The sequence below is a fragment of the Aythya ferina genome (genome assembly GCF_964211825.1).
Source record: "Aythya ferina genome assembly, chromosome: 3".
Lineage (NCBI taxonomy): Eukaryota > Metazoa > Chordata > Aves > Anseriformes > Anatidae > Aythya > Aythya ferina.
This window is the reverse complement of record NC_140298.1, coordinates 77,895,347-77,916,152: the sequence shown is the minus strand read 5'-3', so window position 1 is coordinate 77,916,152 and position 20,806 is coordinate 77,895,347. Positions and strand designations below refer to the sequence as shown.

Here is a 20,806-nt window from a genome sequence, read left to right as displayed (position 1 = left end):
TCTGTGATTGACTAGGCCTTTTTAGTTGTCTCTGGTTGGACCTTTTGCATTTTATATCAATAATTTAAAATAACAAGACTGACTCTAGAGGTTAATGAGAGGCACGTAAGTTCAGGTTTCTATGAGACTGAAAATTTATTACTAGAAAATGGAGTGGTTTTAACAAGGGACTATTATTCTGAGATTTGCCAAAATGATAGAGTAGAGATTATAATGTCCCATATTGTAACATGAGTGTGTCATTAAGACTTGCGTTCTTTAGTAGAAAACTTGGGAGAATCTTTGATTTGCTTTGACATGAGAAGAAATTTTAATGTTTTGGAATGTTTCAAAGAACAAGAAAAAACATATCCCAAGCAAATGAAGAATAATAATTATAACTCTTAATAACGCCAGCTGTCTACCCGACATTACTTGTGTCTAGATGTTATCTCAAGATGAATGTATTAGTTTTTTTTAGTGAACTGTTGCTACAATTACTGCTAAAATGCTACTGCAGGTAGAGTTTCCCTGTAATCACTGTAGTAAGATTACTTTCAGACTATATAATATATTTTAAAATTTTGGTTGTGGATGTGTCTTTCTAAGGCCAATTTCATTGTGGTGTGCCTGAGAAACCCAAAATTTTTACTGAGTCCCTGTATTTCAAATGTTTATTTTCTACTTTTGAAACGTTCATTTTTCAGGTTTGGCATATAGAGTAAGTAACCCTTATTCTAACTTCTAATCAACTTATGTGATGAAGTTTAGGAAAGTTATCTAATGACATAGAGAAAGTACCCTTAGAAATGACTCAGTCAGATATGTCAGGATCTCACTTTGAGGTGTTTCATTACCGTATTGGTAAAATTAATAATAATAATAATAATAGTGAGAGCTTGAATGCTCCTTGCTCTTCTACTTTTGCTTCCAGTCAGACATGGAACTCATGGTACTGTGAAAAATCTTCCTTGTTTTATCCTGTTTGACAAAAGAGTTTTACTAAACTGGAATGAAATCCCCACAGGAGATAGAGTAAAAGCTAGCCTGTAGTTTCATAGGTGATTTTTCTGAAGTGCTGTTAAATCCTCATGCTTGTTTTCCATTATCTTGAAAATTATTGTCTAAAATCCTAAGAAAGGTGAGTGGAAAATATTATATGAATGGATGGATAGCATAATGCAATTTTCATTGTCAAAATGCTAGTTTTTATTTTGAAGCTAATTATGGCTTTGGGATCATCGTTTGCCAGGAACTGATCTCAACCAGTGTCTGTTACTAGCTATCCATATCCGTTACTAGCTATCCATATCCATTGCTAGTTATCCACCTCAAGCCAGCTGGCAAGTGACAGAGACATGTGCATGTGACATTCTTATACTCCAGGACTGACAAGTCCAACTCCAGTTCTAACAAGCCTCTGCCTCATAGAAAATGGGGTGGTCCAGGTGATGTCCTAATTCTAGTATAGGCAGCAGCATTTGCTATGAGCTCTGCCTTTGTCCTTGACAGTTTTCCGGAAAACTGCCTTCAGGAACAGGCGATTGCAAGCGAGGTTCTTACTGTAGTAAACAGCTGGGGAATGGTACCATGGCTTGAAACATAAGCAGTAACTTGTTAGTCACAGTTGTCTGCTAATAACCATGTATGATGCGTGCAGTACAGAAGTGCATGAGATAGCTCAAGAATAACACAGCTTGTCATTTCATCTCCTATGGTTTAACTTGGTATAATTGTTTCTGATTCTTACGTTTGTTTCACAATGGTGGTGGGTTTTTTAGACATATGAATGCATTTCTTCTTTCCTAGTGACACATAAAGACAAAACAGAACGGCAAGAGAAACCTGAAAAAAAGGAGAAGCATACAGGTATAAATTTCATATCAGGATTTATGTTGTATTTTGGGGTACCTCAGGACTAATGTCTTCTTCACTTCCATTTATGTATCTTCTTGACTGGAAAAATGTCTCCTCTTGACTGGAAAAATGACTGGAACTTTATTAGTAAAAAATGTGATGTAGAGAAAAGGGTTTTAGACATACAGACTGACTAGCATTTTGTAGACCTTCTAGATTTTTTGTTTGTTTGGATTGGTTTGTTGTAGTTGTTGTTGGCTTGTGTTGTTTGTTTTTGTCTTTTGTGTGTGTGTGTGTTTTTGTTTTGTTTTGAGAGGGAGAGATCATAGATAATATATTTTGTACTCTGGATGAGTATAATCTCACAATGATTTCTGAGTATTTCCAACATTCACAACATTCAAATATGATTTCTAAGAAAATACGGTCATCCAGGAAAAACACCTAACATGAAAAGAGAAAATGTAATGAAGCAAGCCATGTTTTAAAAAAAAAAAAGTATATTAATATTAATAATGGTACTGACCAGGGCTGTTTCATAGATATGGAATTCTGAATTATGGAACAAAGGGCAGGACTAATCCTTTAAGTAGTTAAATATTCTCTCAGTAGTTGCAATAAATAGGTATCTAGCACAGCTTTATCTTTAACAATTCTAACTTTCTTTTGAAACATCAGCACAAGCTTGGAGAGTAAGTAGCAATGCTCATGCATACACTTTTGTGTTCTTAGTGTAAACTCATATGGCAGAGTCAAATAGGCAGATGAATGTTTTTACACGCCTGGTACTGGTAGGGTACCTCAATGCATATGAACTTGTATAAATGTCATTTCTTCACACCTGTGGACAGGTTACTGTGTAAACATTAACCAGCAAAAAAATTAGAAGATCAGAGCCCACACTAGAAAATATTTCAGACTACACATCACTCAGTGACTATTGCACAACTCAAGTGTACTCTAAAACCTGAGCCAGAACTCTAGTCACTATAGTGTACTTTATTTCAATTTGTAAAGTAGAAATTAAAAGCAAACAAAAAGCCCCAAAGAGTATTAGTTATAATGCCATTGCAATTACATTTGTAATTAATTATAGTGTTTAATCATTCGTAGCCAGAAAAACTGTTAGTTATTATGTAGAGTTCAGAAAGTCCTTCAGAAATAAACCAAAGTAATAAACAAGAAAACTCAAAAATAATAATGAACAAAAGTGAACCATTAAACAAAAATAGTAAACAACATCAATACTCCTGACTTTTTCTTTCTTGACTACATTCTTTCATGGTATCACAGTATTGTCAGAAAGGCCATTCCTCCCTCAGCTGATGACAGACCTCAGCGATGGCACATGAGCCTTTGAAAGTTCTGGTCATGAGTCTTGACATCAGCATCAGATAGTGGCAGCTGATTCAGTCTTTCTGTTTCTTTCCATGTCTAGTCATGGTGACTAGATTATTCTTATGTTTCTTCTCCTTTTTCTTACACAGCTGCAACATTTCTTATTTTTAATAACCATTAATATTGTTGTTGTTTATTTCTAGCTATTCACAAAGAGAAATCTGAAAAGCCAGAAAAACACGAAAAGAAAGCACCTTCTAAAGGTAATGCTGAGTATTATTGGATTTTGTACAATTTTAGATTTTTATCACTTATATAGTTTGGAAGATTGTGAGGATGAGAATTTAAAGTTTAAAACTCTTCTAGTCCCCACTATACAGTCATTGAGTGCTCTCACTTTTGCTTGAGCAGTTCTTAATCAGCCTCTGAGTGAAGTCTTGAACAGCTTTTATTACTTTCTCTGTTCTCTTGTTTTGCAGAGTTAATTATAAATCATTCTTGTGCAGCTACAGAAATAAATAAAGGCAAGGGAACGACCCATGACTATTATATTTGCAGTCTTTGATGTTTGCTTCCTCCACAATAAGATTCAGTAATTTGCCTACAGAGAAGGCTTTGTCATGTGTAGCAGTGTTCAGTCTAGTTGATGGAGTGCAAGACTGTATATTGTCTCTCAGTCTGTGTCTTCCACCATACCTTCATTCCCCTGCCTTTATTTTTTGTAGTTTTTTCATTTCAGTACATGATTTGTATTATCTTCCACAGCTGAAGTGCCTTTGGTTAAGATTTACATGTCTACTAATTATTACATGTATTCTGAAGCATTATCATGTACGAGAGCTCATTCCCAGTGTTCTGACTGATAATTCCATCTTTAGCCATGATTTGGACAGGGAGATTTAAAAATCCATTCATTTCCAATCCATTCACCTGTTGTGTCATTTTTTAAGACTAAAAATTATTATTGAGTGATTTTTTGGTTTTGGTTGGTTGGTTGTTCCCTCTGGAGTTTTCCTTTTTCTCTTTTTTTTTCTGTTTGTTTGTTTTGTTTTTGTTTGTTTTTTGTTTTTTGTTTTGTTTTGTGTTTCTTACATGCATCTCTTTTTGGAAACCAGTCTTTGTCTTGTACTTTTACTCAGTTAAATCACGAATAAATACTATGCAGTGTATCTAATATCAGTCTTTTATGGCATTCAAATTGATGATGATGGGGCACATGAATTAATTAGGTTTGATTTGAATCTGTTCAGACAATATAGATTCAAATGTACAAATAAGGCTTTATTGGACTTTATCTTACTCTAAGTAGAAATGTGAAAACAGTAAGCAGGAGAGAAGAAAGAGAGAAAATGGAACAAAGACTAGTCTTAAAGACTTAAAATAACCTGAAGGACAGCCATCATCCAGTTTGACTTTAAAATTAATATTTGGAAGATTCTTTTACTTTCAGTGTATAACCTGAAAGTGTAGGATTTTTTTTTATTTTTTTTTTATACATAAAGTGAAATCACACTGAAATAAGCTTGAGAAAATAAATTCCCACAGTGTCAGAGTAGTTTTGAAAAGCAAATATCTTCTGAGAATCACTGAGATGCTTCTAACAAGCAGCCAGTCTATTTATCCATTAATCTTCTGCTAGCTAACTAAATAATCGCTAATGGTTTTAAAGTATTTAAAGTAGCCATGAATCTGATCACTAGCCGGACATTTTTGTGAAGAATTAGTCTTCTTGCTCCTTTGTCCACTATTACAGCTAGGGAGATTGCTGCTGCAATCTATGATATCTAGGCTTGCTACCCTGTGTTGAGTAGTTCCTAAGCAATATGAATCCCCATGGGTAGACAGTGCTCTACAACAATCACCACCTTTGCTGCTTTTTAAGGCACATTTATGCCCATAATGTGATGATCTATCCATTGCCAGGTTAACCTCCATCTTGTCTGGGTTCTGCCCCAAACTGTATAAGCTACTAGGAGGATAGGGCAGCCATTTCAACCTTTTCAAGTCCCCTAGGAAATGAGGATTCTCTAGTCCAGGCCAATTCGAGTGAACAGACATACCGTCTGCTGCTGTCAGCTACTTCCCTCATAATCAGGAGATTTTTCTTTATGCCCAATAAAAAAAGACTTAGTCCCTGCTAAAGGCTCCAGAAAACTTCAGTGATATGAATGCTGTTTGAAGACACCATCTAAGAAACATCTATCTTATAAAAACAAAAACAAACTTCATTATCAGTCCATATAGGTAGCAATTCAAAGCTGGGATTCAGTTAAAGGGGATGTTGCTTTTATGCAGTTAGCACTTGAAAGAAGTGTAATTAACTGTCAAGGCTGTTTTGCTCCAGCAATATGTCCATACCAACCATGAGAGGAAAACTAGAAGTCACGACATATAGTTTTGGCACCTTTTCTGGGACATAGCAGTGTGTGTTTACACAGTGTATCCTGTGCAGACATGAACTCACTCAGGCTGGACCGTGAAGTGAGCACCAGATTTGTGGCCATGCTTGTAGTGAGCCCAAGCTAAACCCCTTTTTGTGAGACTAGTATAGTCACTCAGCTTCCTGTTGGCTTGAGCAGAGGAAGAACAAGCCTGTGTCTGCTCAGAGCTTGAGCAGAGCAAGTTTGTATAATCTGGAATATATAGTGTAAACATTCCCTAAATATCCCCAGAACTGTGCAACTGACTTGGTTTATGATTAAGTTATTTTAAACAGATATTTTGAAGCTTTTGACCCTTGTGAATCTGAGAAAAAGAAGACATTTACAGGGAAAAATAATAATAATAATAATAATGAATTGTATACTTCCACAGAAGTTTTTGTGTTTTAGCAATATTTTCTCATTTGTTTGTTTTTTCCTAATATACAATTGTACTTATTTCTAGTAATTCAAAAAGACAAACCTGAAAGACATGAAAAAGCTGAAAAGAAAACTCCTCCCAAAGGTATTTATTTCTCTTTCCTCCCTCCTTCCCTCCTTCCTTCCTTCCTTCCTTCCTTCCTTCCTTCCTTCCTTCCTTCCTTCCTTCCTTCCTTCCTTCCTTCCTCCTCTCCTCTCCTCTCCTCTCCTCTCCTCTCCTCTCCTCTCCTCTCCTCTCCTCTCCTCTCCTCTCCTCTCCTCTCCTCTCCTCTCCTCTCCTCTCCTCTCCTCTCCTCTCCTCTCCTCTCCTCTCCTCTCCTCTCCTCTCCTCTCCTCTCCTCTCCTCTCCTCTCCTCTCCTCTCCTCTCCTCTCCTCTCCTTCTTTCTTCTTTCTTCCTTTTTTATTTTTTTAAATTAATAAATTTAAATTCATAAATTTTATTTTATCAGAGCAAAGTATGTGTGTGAAATAATGTGTATGAAAAATCTGCTACATGACACTATAATTTGAAATAATCAAAATCTCTTTAGAACATGAAGGGATTAGTTCGATGGATAATCCCTTTTAAACCTGTTGAAATTTCAGATTGGAATTAAAGTAGAGATATGAACTTCCATTACCCTGAAAAAAAAAAAGTAGATTATGACATACACATTTTTTTCTATAACTAGTTAAGGAACTTCTTTCTTCATTGTCCAACAGTATATTTGGTCATGTCATAGCTTTGTTTGAAAGTAGGAATTATACCTGTCCATTATATCTGTTTTCTGTATGTTTTCTGTTTCAGAATTGGTAGAGCTACTCAGTTTATATGTAGCTAAAATCAGTCTGGTCAGCCTAGTGACTTGATAAAAATACAAGTCCAGAGGCTTATAGAAGATGTGGATTTTGTAGCACTAGAGTTTTCCATCAAGGCTGGAGACATTTAAAGCTATGAAGAAAATATATTTGTGAACACAACACAAATATGTTTTGTTTAAAACATATTGAATTATTTTAATCTACTGTTGGATTTTCCACTAAAGTGAACTGGAAACATAATGCCAGAATCCATGTCTCAGATGAGAAAAAGCAACTGATCTACAAAGGTGGAAGGGAAAGTCTATGTCTCACCAACCTCCGTGTAGTGTCAACCACTGACATTATAGAATTTGATAATTCTGCTTAGAAAATTCGCTCTACTGCAGGGCCATTTAGTGGTCTGTCTCAGACTAATCTTTCAAATTGGGGAACTGGTGTGGAGAAAGACTCAAGAACATAAGACTCCTTGGTCAAAGGCCTAGAGTTAATACATAAAAATGACCCTTACAAACAACTGTGCTTTAAATCAACTATACTTACAGCTTACAACAGTTTTGCTCTGAATTTTAAAGTTCTTCATATTTAGTAGTCAAGTTTTAATATGCTTGCTTTATCACCAACATTTGTTCCCCTAGCTTATGCCATAAAAGTTAGCATGTTGTCATTAGATTACTGTTGTTTACTGTAGCCTATTACCTAGTATCAGCCAAAAACTTGGTACAAGACTGAAGACAAAACGTGTGTATCTAACATTATCTAACATATCTAACATATCTGTTTGGCTTGGAGGAATTATAGTTTTCATCAGATCCAAGCAAGTTGTTGATGATGAAAGAATGCTTCTTAGTAATTGCACAATATAAAATAAACAATATTATTAAAATATTATTAATATATTATAATAATATTATATAATATTATTAAAATATTATTAAATTATATATATATTAAATATAGTTAATATATAGTTAATATATTTAATATATATTAAATATATTAACTATATATTAAATATATTAAATTATATATTTATAATATTATTAAAATAAAATAATATTATTTTGAGGGAAATGGATGACACAAAGTTTTTTCTTGATTACCTGCAGAGGAGAAGAAAGTAAAGAGCACCAAAGTGGAAACAAAAGTTAAAAAGGAAGTGAAGGATGGAAAAGGAGAAGCAAAGATGCCTGAGAAGGTCAAGCAGACAGAGACTAAAACAACAGAAGTTGGGTTAATAAAGGCCAAACCGAAAGTTAAGGAGGAGAAGGCACTTCAGACTGTAACTAAATCGGAAAAGAAAGGTAAACAAAACCAGGAGGAAGCAGATGAAGATATTAAAAAGGTAGTAGGAAAGAAGGAAAGAGAATGAAGTTAGACCTAACAAGGACCAAAGTCCACCCATGACAAAGAAAAGAGCAGTACAAATAAATTCCAGATGAATCTCAGATTTCTAAATGGAAACTATAAGGAATAAAATAAGTTTAAATAACTGGAATGTTCTAACTGTAATGGCTAAAGATTCATTTTACATTGTTCAGTTTGCATCCTACTTTACCAAGTACCAGTGTCTCTTCAGATAGGATGGAGTCTTCATGGATTTTCTCAGAAGAATCTTATGCAGTCTATTGCAAGCCAAGTTACTTTGGAAAATGCCTACGGTCCAAAGACCTGTTGGAAATTATGTTTTTTTTTCTACATCTGAATACGTCCTCATTTACAATAATGAAAATAGATGCAAATGAAAGGGAATTTAATCATTTCTATTACATCAGATCATGTGAGGCATTGTCACGTAGTGTACAACATAATGATATGCCTGACTGATGTAATTTGGTGTGATGAGGTTGAAAAACTAAAAAAAGTTGAAAACCCTAAAAAGCAGAGAAATGCCATTAACCCGGTGAACATGGTGAGAGGAAGAAATTAAGTGATAAAACAAGGAATCAACCTGCATCAACACAAAATGCATGTGTTATCTGTATGCTCCTCTTTGTCAGAGTCAGCCTGGGATCTTCCACTCCCAAATTGCACTGAATGGTCCCTTGGTTTTCCTGTGGCTATTCATTGTTAATTAATAATTAATTGTTAGGTACAATTTTGTATGAATGAAGGCAGCGAGACCTGCCTTTCTGTAAGAACTGTCATACTGAAGATACAGGATTATTCTGACATTAATAGAAAAAGCTCAGCAGATAGGTGTGTGGCACACCTATCTGATACTTTCAACTGATAACCACAGATAATCATTATGCCTGAACGTCAAAGCCGTCATCTCTGCCTGGATATCTGAATCTGCCTGGACAGATCCTCTCAGAATTTCATAGCCATCTGCTCTGGACCCCTTAGGAGTTGTCTAAATTATACATTTCCAGAAAGCTGAAAAGAGAGTTAGAAATAAGCTCCTTTCTGACATGCAAAGTGTGCTGAGCTAGTATTTTTTAATATTTATTTCTCTTCTAGTTAATTTTGGTTTTCACTTGAAATGCTGGAGCCTTTGAGGCATAAAATTGAAGCAGCATCTTTCATGCTAATTGTTCTGACCAAGGGGAAAGTTCCACAAACTGTTGAGTTCTTGTTTTTTGTTTGGTGTGACAGAGTTTCAGTGCACAGTTAGACTCACACCATACTGCTCAGGTTAAGGTTCTCAAAAAGCAACAATGTGCATATGAGGCACTTTACTCCCCGACAACAAAATGTTTTTTAAATTGGGGTCAAAGATTACAGAGAGCAATAGAGAGAGGGTGTTTTGTTTTGTTTTATTTCATTTTGTTTTTCCTTTAAGTGATAAATATTAGCAAAATGATCCATCAAACATAAATCTGCTTTAGAGTGTGATACCAAGGACTGTACACTGAAATGTAGTAGGTGGAAGAGGGAATGAGCAGCAGCAGTGCAGGAAGGAAAGAGCTTCTTAAACTGTTCTTTATCACCAGAGATAGTGTTACACGTTCAGTTACATTCAGTGAAAGCTGCCTTTTTTGTTTTTGTCCTTCATTTTTCCACCACAAGCTGCTGCTGTCCAACTGGATACTCTCAGAGAATTCAGTTCTGTATTTGAGTTCCCCTGTGACCCGAAGAGAAAATATTTTTTAAGTTAATATAGGCTTGCCAAAATTTCCTGAACCTGCAGTCCTTATTTTCCCTTGTTCAAGGGAGTAGTTCTTCCAGCTTTTCTGCATTAATTTAAAAAATATAACTGTAATCACAGAAGTGTTGTTATGATGTCCCTACTGTTACATCATTCCTTAAGCAAATTAAAATTGAAAAAGATAGCTTGTCTCCCAGAGTACATCAGGTAAGGTCAAATGACAAAGATCTATGACTGTTTTTATCAATAAGAATTTAGTCCAAACATTGAGGTGAATTATTAATGGTCAGGTGAATATCTGTGCCACTGTTATAGACTTATGAAGTGAAAACTATAGTGTGAAATTCTCTTTTAAACAAGAGAGTTTAAATTAAAATGAATTTTTAGCCATGAAGTGATATTTGGAAAATCATCCCCATTTAAAATTCCTTATATTTCAGTCTTTGCTGATTGACAGAATTGGACTTTCATGGAAAGTTACTGTGAACCTCATTATTTCATATACAGTAGAAATGCTATTTTTATTATTCAGTTTAATGTTCTGCCTTTTTTTTTCAGAGGCTGAGTTTCTAAATAGATATTACAATGAGAAGATTAATATGTAATCTTTCTTCTTAGGTGCAGTCAAGACTGCAGCTTCTTTTTTTAAGTTTATCCAAATTACATTTCCACAGGAGGAAAAAAAAAAAAAAAAAAAAAAAAGTCGTCTATTTTAATCCTTGTTTATATTACTGTGATTAAAAATCAATGAAATGGTGTGAGCTGCTAGTGCCTCAGGCTATGTGTGTATCATAACTTAAATAGATCCAGCACAGGCTTGTGGTCTGTCTTGTGACTGTCCCCATGCAGTTTATGTCCCCAGACAGTTTTGCCCTATTGCCATTTAGCAGTTTCTTATACAATGCCTGGAATAATCCAGAGTTTCTTCCCAATTGGCAGCATGGACAACTCATTTTGGCAAAAGAGGGGCAAGAAAAATTCCAGTTTGTGGGCATGAGCTATGCCTTGTCGTTTGCTCTCTTGGCTAAACAATTTACTTTTGTTCATTTTATTTATTTACACAGACATAACCTGATTATCTGACTTATTGAGGCTCTATTTCCAAGTGTGTTGAAGTCAGTGCAATCACTTTGCTGAATTTAGATGGGCTTACTGAGAATACAGATATACACATACTTGTTTTCTTACATACACTCTTCAACTTTTTTTGTCCCTCTTTCAGAAAGCACATACAATTAGGGCAGATATTGCAGCCAAATTCTTTAGATTCCTTAAGGATGGAATGGTGCCAGACAGAATGATAAATTTGAATTCCTAAATACAAAAGTAGAAACCATTATGAATAGTCATTAAAGGCTTTAAAAACAGTGCTTATAGTCATGGCCCTTTGTATGTTCTGGAAAGTTCACCCGAAGATCTACAATGCTGACTAGAAGTCTTACTCTTGTCACCTTAGTAACAGAAAACAGTTGCATAGGATCCTATGGGCTAGTAGAAAAAAAAAATGCATAATATATAAACCCTCCTAATTTCTACAGCTGCACAGGAAATCATACCAGAATAACAATCACATAAATGCTTCAGCATCAACTAATACTGATGCTCTAGTGAACTATGTAAGAAAACAAATAACACAATTGTATATACTTACAAATATAATTTTGTGTTTAAACCAAGTTACACTCTTTTTTTTTCTTTCTTTTTTTTTTTTTTAATTTTAAGTATTTCAAAGTTTGCATAACTTTGTTTTGAAGTTGGCAAATACTTTTTGGTTGGTAAGTGGTTTTACAAAACCACTACTAGGTGACTAGGAAGGAGATGCAACTGGAGATGCAACTTGTGTAACTTAGGAAGTATGGAGCAACAGTCTAGGACATATGGATGAATGTGCTTTATCCAAGGGCTATTGTGAACTAGCATAGCTAACCAGAGCTGGCATTTAGTCACCAATATTAACTTTCAAATATAATGTCCCTTGGAGTTCACTGGGGCAATGTTCTATTTTCTGGCAAATTGAAGAGTACAGCAATAATATTGCAATTCTTTTACACTCAGTTAAAAATTTTCTTCACCATTCTTAATGTTTGCAATTTTGATCAGGGTCTTCAATTGTGCCTATATAGAGAAGAAATCAACAGACAATCAACATTTCTGAAATCAGAGTTTCATTTAGATACCAAAGTCTAAAGTTCTGAATAGCATAGTTTTAATATTTGGATATCATGTATGCCTTTTATATATATATATATATATATATTTGTAAATAATAGTGTTTGGAAAATAATTGTGTGGTGAAATGATAAAATTCTCTGGAAAAATCTCATTGCCACGGAAGTGTAAGTATACCGTTTATACTCTCATTCAATAAATGTATATATTGATTACACAGTTAAAGCAGTATTAACAAAATACTGTGATTAAAACGTTTACTGAATTTTCCTATTGTCTGACTGAAACTACTTAAAATGGATTCTCAAGAATATGAAAAAGTCTTTGGGCCATGCAGCTGTTTGCACAGTGCCTGTGTGGAGAGCAAGGGTGCACATTGCTGACCTGTTCCACACACTGCAGGCCAAGAGTTGGTAACTGGGGCACTAGTAGCTCTGGAGCTGGGAGACTTGAATTAGATGTAGACTAGAAATTGTCTCTTTCTGAGAACATGAGTTACTTCAAGGCCAGGGAGAAAAAAATATCCCCAAAAATGTGTCTTTGCATTGCCAAGCTTTATTTTCACTGTTAAATAGAAACAAAATTTTATATTTGCTTTCTTCATTACTTTTTTTTCCTCTTTGCTCTGTTAGATCAATATGCATTCTGTCGCTATGTGATTGACATGTTTGCGCAAGGGGATTTTTATCCAGGTACTTTCCTACATCATTGAACTCTGTTCTAATATTCTTCTGTTTTCCTGAGAGTTTCTGTTCCTTTATGCATTAAAAGTGTGTTTTGTATTGTTGAAGGTCTCACAAGTGCAACAAAGAGTGTGCAAATAGGCTTAATAAAGCATAAGAGCTAATGGCTGTCTTATTAAAGCTTTTAATTTTGTCTACCATGCATGAATTAAAATTAAGGTTATGTAAAATGTAGAGTCAATTTAAGGGCATATAAATTGCTAAAATATTCCATGCTTTTTTTTTTTCCTTTTTTTTCTTTTTTTTTTTTTTTTTTGGCTGTGATGCAAGAGGAAGGAGCTTATCATTAATACTGTATTGTTTTTTTCTTAACAAATAGCAAACATTAACCCCAGAATGCTTCAAGAATAGAAGAGCCATTGTTGTTCTTCATATATAAAATATCTTAGCTGAACCATCACCTTTGTGTTTTATCTTCCCTCTTCCCATATCTCCATGTTCATCTGTTCTAATACAAACAATTCTTAACAAGCAAACAAACAAAAATGAAGCTAGAGCTACAGATAATGATTGAGAATTGTCTCATAACATCACATTAATCCAATTTACCCTGACCTTATTTAATTGTCATTCTTCCTTCTGAAATCATAATGAAATCATCTTCCAGTACAAGAGAACATATGATAGAGAAGACAGAATCCTAGGAATGATAAGTAATGATATATATGAAGAGTCAACGATAGAATATTAAGGCACACCTTTGCAACAAGTTTACAAACTTCAGTCATTATTTGCTCAGGAAGCTCTCCACTGACACTCACCTGAATTGGCTGTGTTTCCTTATCTCTTGTAGTTTGTAGTTTGTAGTTTTGGTCTTCTCTTGGCATGTCTAGGCACAGCCAAAGGATGTAGTTGAGAAGCACAGACTCTCAAAACAGGGAGAGTGAGGACACAGATTTTTATGGAGGGAAAATGAATAACCTTGGGATTTTGCAAGGAGATGGTTTGTTTGGCTTGTTCTCAAAGAATAAAATGGAGAGTGGTGATTGAATTAAAGGAGAGAAAAATATTATATCAGGTTGGTCTTCATCTAGTCTCAGAGTGAGAGAAAAAAAAAAAAAAAAAACTGAGACCTTCAGTTATGTTTTGATTTAAATATATATATATATATATATATATATATATATATAAAACTCCCTGTAGCAGATGTGATTCACACAGCTGTATCATTAATAAATCACAATGTGAAGAGTTGCATGGAGCTCTTCAAGATCACCCTCAGAGTTTTCCTGACATCTGCAAGAAGCTTTGACACGTGTCAGAACCCTTTCTCCAGACAACTCCCTGGGCTGTTTGGTACTCTCCAAAGGCAGAGCAGACCTGCTGTTGGAAGGGAGTTTTGGAGAAGATGGCTTTTCATTTTTGACCTCTCCAGCCACAAGGAAACTGTGAAGACCATGAAGGGGAGCAGGGACTCTGTAGTGAGTGGAATTTCAGAAGATCAAAGACACAACCATCTGTTCTTGCTTTCCAATGTTTGCCTTGTGTCACTTCACTGTGCTATGATAGAGTTTTTCTGAGAAATCACAGGTTAATATTCAGTGGACATTGAGTGTCAGTGAGCCTTATGGGTAGACAAATTCAAGACCCCAGAAAGTGGAAAAAAGTCATAAAAATGTTTAAATCATGTGATTTATAGGTGAAAAGGAAAAGGGTAGCTCCTTAACTTAGGATCTCCAAAAGTCCAACAGTGTCTATACTTGTAAAACAACTGCTTTTTGACATAAATTGCTTGTCTACATCTGAAGTTAAATGCTGTGAATGTTTTTTTGTGACAGAGCATGATATATATTTGTAAAAGGTAAAATAAAACAAAGCCTTCAAAACAAGCTTTAGTCAATTCACAGTCTGTGAGAAACTATGCTGAAACATCCAGACCATGTCTCTGAGAAGCAAGGTAAAGGCCAGGTATGCCCAGCTTTGTGCTTTTTATAGAAATTGCCGAGGAGCGGCAATTAACACCTCAGTTAGTGTTTGTTACTGTTAATGTTTGTTGCCTTTCTCAGGCAACGTGCTCATTTCACACTGGCCTTTGTGAAATGAAATATGATAATTCATTTTCTTGAATACATAAATGTGGGGAAAACATCAGAACACCAAGTCCCTTTAATAACCATCATATCCAATTAGCTTTACAATCTGATATATTTTATCCTTTTATCAGTTTATATATTTTATGTTAAACTACATTGTCCAAACAAAGAGGTCTAAGAGAAATTCAGCTAAGGAATTTAATTACAGTCACCCTGACACCACAATACTTTCAAATTAGGAATCATTTATTTCTGTCAGCCCCAATATTAAAATTTGTGAAAGATATATATTATATATTATATAATGTTTTATGTTATATGTTTATTATATATTATATATTATACATTTATTACATATATCATATATTATATATTATTATATTTAAATTGAAGATTCCTTTATATAGGTGTATTGCCTACTATGTAGATTATTTTCAATATTTACACTCTATATGAATTTCTATCTTATTGACTTTCATAAGAGGAGTATCCTGCTCATTACATTCTTTGGGCACAATACATGGATTAGTCAATAATAACAATGCCATTCAGTATATATTCTTTGATGGTATTTTTGGAATTTCTGTATTAGTGAAAAGATCATTTTATTTACTGGCAACATTATCTGATTTTAGGTTTATATAAATTTTATCCAAGAGTATCAAGAAAAGCAGACCATTTAACATAGCATTTGTAGTTACCATATAATTAACAGCAACACTTAGATTCTTGCATTTCATTAATTATGTACACATTTTAAAAGATTTTAATACATTTTGACAATAACCTGAATAATATGTTGGATGTCAGTTTAAACTCTTGCTTTGATTTTAAGAAGTGAAGCTGAAATGTTGTTCATTTTCTCTAAGCTTTGTTTTGTTACTGTAGACTTACCTTTATGAAATATAGGTACACTGTACACAGTGGATTCATTAGAAACTATAGAAGGGTGAATTCTTGCTAAGCTGATTCATGAAGCATCCACATCCACTTTCTTATTTCTCTGGCCTGCATTTGTCTCTGACTTTGAGTATTTTCATGCAAATCTTCCTGTAAATCCCAATAATTACATCAATACCAATTAACTTCCAAGACTTAAGACTTACTTTGTGTAAAAGAGAGTATCTGAGGGTCTCAGCCTTTTACAATAAAAATGAGTGGAGTTTTAGCCATAAGCTCAGGTAGATTTCACAAGGTGAGAAGTACAAAACTCCTTTTTACCACTCTGCTCACCTGTTTTCCCTGCAGTACTTACCACCTTGCTTTACACAGAATAGTAGAAATATTTCTTGAACTACTCTGGCAGATCAAGAAGTTGTTCCAATGAACAAGTACCTTTTCTTTGCAGCTACCTAAAGTGAATTCTTGTGTGTACCTCTCTTTTTGCATGCCCACCTAAGCATGTGGTTCTGCATGTTGCATACTGCTTAATTAAGCAATAAACATCTCTTGGTTATTTTGTCCTAATGTGGCACCTTTTTTTTGCACAGGTATACTGTATATTTATGTTTGGATTTTTTATTTTTTAATTTGGAAGTCTTGGAAATTTATTTTAAGTAATTAGTTTTACTGTGTTTCAGTTTTGGTTAAAAAACTTGCATTTCACTACCGTGGCCTCACTAATGGTTGATTTTTACAGTTACCTCATTGACAACAAAGATCATGGAAAATCAGAAAGCACAGCTGTGACATTATTTAGATATTAGCATATCTAAAATCTTTGCACTGAAGTATCCAATTACCAAATGGAGCTTTTACCACTACATGACCATCTCCAGTAATAGGTGGGCTGCAAAAGAATGTGTCCATAACATTTCCTTTCATCAATATGTTTATTGTTTATATCCATGCCAGGGGCTAAAAGCCAAAGTAATGTAGACAATCTTGTTAATCTTATACTGTTGAGAAAATATTTGCACTGAAGCAACTCAAGTTTTCTGGCACTGAGTATTCCTATAGGGTAAAACAGTCATCCCACCATCTCATACATTTTTCCCCCTAGGACACATATGGTTATAGAAAAAAATATATATACATATTTATAATAATAAAATAATTTTAAAATTAAATTAAATATTAAAATTAAAATGAAGTGAAATAAAATAATAAAATAAATAGAATTAAACTAAATTAAAAATGATGTTAATAAATTCAATTAAATTGTGGCCAGAGTCCATAAGGAATACTATAGCCTGCTTGGTCTTGGAAAAAAGTAACAGATTGAATGACCTCCAGTCTATAATTTTCTTACAAGACTTTTCTTTTCCATTGTCAAGAGCTATTCAGTCAAAGAGCAGGGATTATTTCTGTAACACAAATGTGGTAAGAGAATTGCAAGTCAGTGTTTGTATGATACTTGCCACATAAAATGATTTATATAGATACTGTTATAAAATACATCAATGTTGTAAGATCATGGAAGTGATATTTCTGTATAAGATCTTAGAGCATTGAATACCTAATTTTGAAAGTAAAATTGTCTGCATTTACTGTGGGTGGGCTGTAGCACTGGAGTTAAATACTTGCCCTCTGCTGTACAGATAGCTAAACTCTTTAAGCTCTTGAACTATTTTTAAGTGTCACTCCTGCTTGATTAAAGACTAGAATGTGTTGTGGATATATCAATGACAAGGTCTAACTTTTCACCTTGTTATATCAGATTTACGTGGGGGTAACTTTGATATGAGAGTAGTTCATCTGGGGATGTAATTGATGCACTGCAATTGAAAAATCAGTCATAATAAATAAGTAAATAACATATCTGCTTCTTATTCAGAAAAATTCTGCATGAGAAACTGTGGAGAGTTATAGGCTTACATGTTTGACAGAGAACACTAAAGAATTTTATTTTTTTTTTTCCTAGAGATGCTTTCTAATGCTCCCTACTCAATAGCCCTCTCCCCTAGAGGAAAAAAAAAAAAAAAAAAAAAAAAAAAACAAGCAAACAAAAAATTTCATTAGTGAAATGTTAAAATGAGAGCAAAATTTACAGAGATTTCATTTTCAGAGCTTATGGTTAATTGTCCATATTTGTTTATGGAAAAAAAAAAAAAAAAAAAAGTTTGTATGATTAAACACTGATCAATACTTTTGTCTCCATTAATGACATCAATGGAGATGATACAATAACAGAAGCATTTATTCTACTAATAATCTTCTGGGAGAGTTCTGATTACTTTTCAAATAGTCTGAAAGGAATGAAGTAATAAAGAGTAATTTTGAATATATTCATGAGAAGTTAAACATTGTTTTAGTTATTGAAATGTCTAATTTATTAATGAGCAAGTTTTGAAATACTTTTAGCTGTCATTTAGAGTCTAAATATTGCTTTCTTACATTTCCATTCAGTTATACAAAACTCTGAGATGTCCACTGGTGTCATTTTAATTAGTTTCTTGTCTATGACTCACCTATCACCCCAATAGCTGTGTCTGTTTGGGTAAACTGAAATGACATTGATCTTTTAATGGGGACATTATCAGCACATAATTCTGACACCATCCCACAGAGGCAAAACAGCTATCCATTATTCCCTGTTTATATCATCCCACTGTGAATCAGAGCCAGATGCTGGCACATGAAGCAGCATCTGTCAACACTGTTATGGCACTTTATTGTGACTTTGCCAAAAAAATTTCAAACAACTTTCACTGTCTCAGAAGCAGCTACTCAGGGAATGCTTGGCATTCTTATTCTGTAGAGGGGGATTGATTTGTTTCTTTAATAGCTCACTGCAAGCCACTCTGAAGAGTCAGCTTTAAGTGATTTAAATGAAGCTAGATCCTTGATTTTAATAGAAATAAACCATTCTAATATGGGATGGCAAGGACATTAGACTAGCAAAAGTAGTCTCACACTTTTATTATTATTTTTTATTGTCATTCTTATTTCATGTATTTATTTAATATAGTTCAGAATCCATTCAGAATTTCAAAATCAAGGGTCATTTAAAAAAAATACTAACAATATCTGAAAAAGCTAGTTGTATTGTGGAGAATCATCAAAAGACTCAGCTAGTTTATGTTAGAAAATAAAGTATTCAGAAAGTAAAGTATTCAGAAAATAAAGGCCTCCCCCCCCTCAAAAAAAGAAAAAAATCTAAATAAACAAACTAACAAATATTGTGAATTAATTAATTAATTAATTAGTTATAATGATTTATTGTCATCATTGGTTTCCTGTTAGAAATATTACTATTAATACTGATGATGGTATTTCAAGCAGGTTATAAAATGGAAGCATTGTAGAGTTACAAACCCTTCTTCAGGACTCAATATAATTTTCAGAAGTGACTTCAATATGAAAAACAGCCACAGACTAGCAATTTAAGACAAAAGTAGCTTTATCCATAATTTTGAAGCAAAGCTGGCAAGGAAACAACTCAGAAACCTAAAAACTCAAGGAAACAACTCAGAAACCTAAAAAACAGTATAAGCCTGTAAGACCATATGTTTGCTTCTTAGAGCTTGGATGGTTTCAAGTATGGGAAAATGTACAATTCCTGAAAGAAAGAGCCTCCTTTCTAAAAACAAAACAAAACAAAACAAAAAAAAACCTATTATGTCTAAAACTACTACGTCTAAAACTACTATGTCTAAAAAGTTTTGTGTATTCTTAGACTAACTAAAAGTGGGACTCACTAGAAGGCTTAAGTGTTTCACAGTTTGGAATGCCTGCTCAGCAACATCTACTTAGCAATTAGTATAGTCAAAAGGAGTTTAGGATTATCTATCAGATCCATATATATGTACCTCTTGGTTCTGCCATTTCCTAGAGAGCAATCTAGAACTACAGAATGATTTTGTGCTTGTGATATTGAGTGTGACAAAATCTGTATTTTCACTCACCAGGATGTATATTTCTAAACCTAAAGAATCAACTACTTTTAGAATATACTTCTGAAACTCTCTTAGGGCAGTTAACTTCCAGACATGTATCTCTCAGCTTTAATGGAATGGAAGACAGTTGAAATCTATGCAATGTGCCCTTTAAACGCTTTTTGATGCTGAATACACTGAAATATAACAAAGAAGGAAATGTGTACAGTGAAGTGCTTCCAGTTTCCTTTTGAATTTTTTTTGTTAATGGCAAAATCTTTCGTTCTGTTATGAGACTGAGAGAAGTTACTCTCTTCAGCCAGCTATAGATTCTCTGTTGTCTCTTGTAATGAAGCTCGATTTTAACAGGGATGTTACCTGGTCATCATACCTCACAGATAAGAGCACAGGCAGTATCTACACTTCAACAAGATATATTGTCGTGGAGTATTTCCAGATTAGCAATAATTCCTCACCTTTTCTGTTCTGAAAACATGTAATGCATGTTCAGTTAGTAGTTCAGTTTCGTTTCTTTTGATTCATTTTGTCCTTCAGTACACTCTGTACTAGGTGAAAGAGTAAATTGCACACAGAGTTCAAAAGGAGACAGAAGACTGCTCCTCTGTCTCCTAAGCAGTTTATGCTCTCCCTTACTTACCACCTCCTTCTGCAGATATTCCACAGACATAGTGGCAATTGGGTGTGGTAGGTCCATTCCTTTCACCTTCCTCTGTTTTTTTTTTTCTTCATCAAGAAATGCTATTCTTCCTTTCAGTAGTTCAGTTTCCTTCTTTTTGTTTCATTTTGTCCTTCAGTACACTCTGTACTAGGTGAAAGAGTAAATTGCACACAGAGTTCAAAAGGCATTCAGTGCCCACATACAGCATTAATCCTAAACAATGCTTTTATCTTTTTCAGTTAAGCTTGACAACGGAATCCTTTCTTTGCATGTGATATTCACTCATATAATTGCTGGAGGTTGCAGAGCACTGTGTTTCTAGGCAGCAGTTATTTTGTGAAAAACCATACATGGCTCATGATTTTAGTCCTGGAATATTTTGGTGGCCTATAGTGTCATCTTTATGTAGAACTGCAAAATGAAATGTTTGCAATTCATTG

General features: G+C 34.1%; 1 protein-coding gene and 1 long non-coding RNA gene across 18 annotated transcripts in view; one reads left to right on the top strand and one right to left on the bottom strand.

Annotated features, from left to right (window-relative positions):
• Window positions 1-20,806, top strand: part of TRDN (triadin) — a 243,505-nt gene that overhangs the window by 76,582 nt on the left and 146,117 nt on the right. For all 17 annotated transcript variants that reach the window (XM_084515251.1, XM_084515252.1, XM_084515250.1 and 14 more), the window contains 5 exons: window positions 1,789-1,848; window positions 3,378-3,437; window positions 6,061-6,120; window positions 7,944-8,138; window positions 12,727-12,786. In XM_084515251.1, the coding sequence (XP_084371377.1) occupies window positions 1,789-1,848; window positions 3,378-3,437; window positions 6,061-6,120; window positions 7,944-8,138; window positions 12,727-12,786 (435 nt within the window). The remainder of the gene's footprint in view (window positions 1-1,788; window positions 1,849-3,377; window positions 3,438-6,060; window positions 6,121-7,943; window positions 8,139-12,726; window positions 12,787-20,806) is intronic.
• LOC311434799 lies at window positions 11,608-20,434 on the bottom strand. The gene is made up of 2 exons (XR_014691737.1): window positions 20,346-20,434; window positions 11,608-13,867 (listed from the first exon to the last, which is right to left on the bottom strand). It is a non-coding gene; the product is annotated as an uncharacterized lncRNA (long non-coding RNA).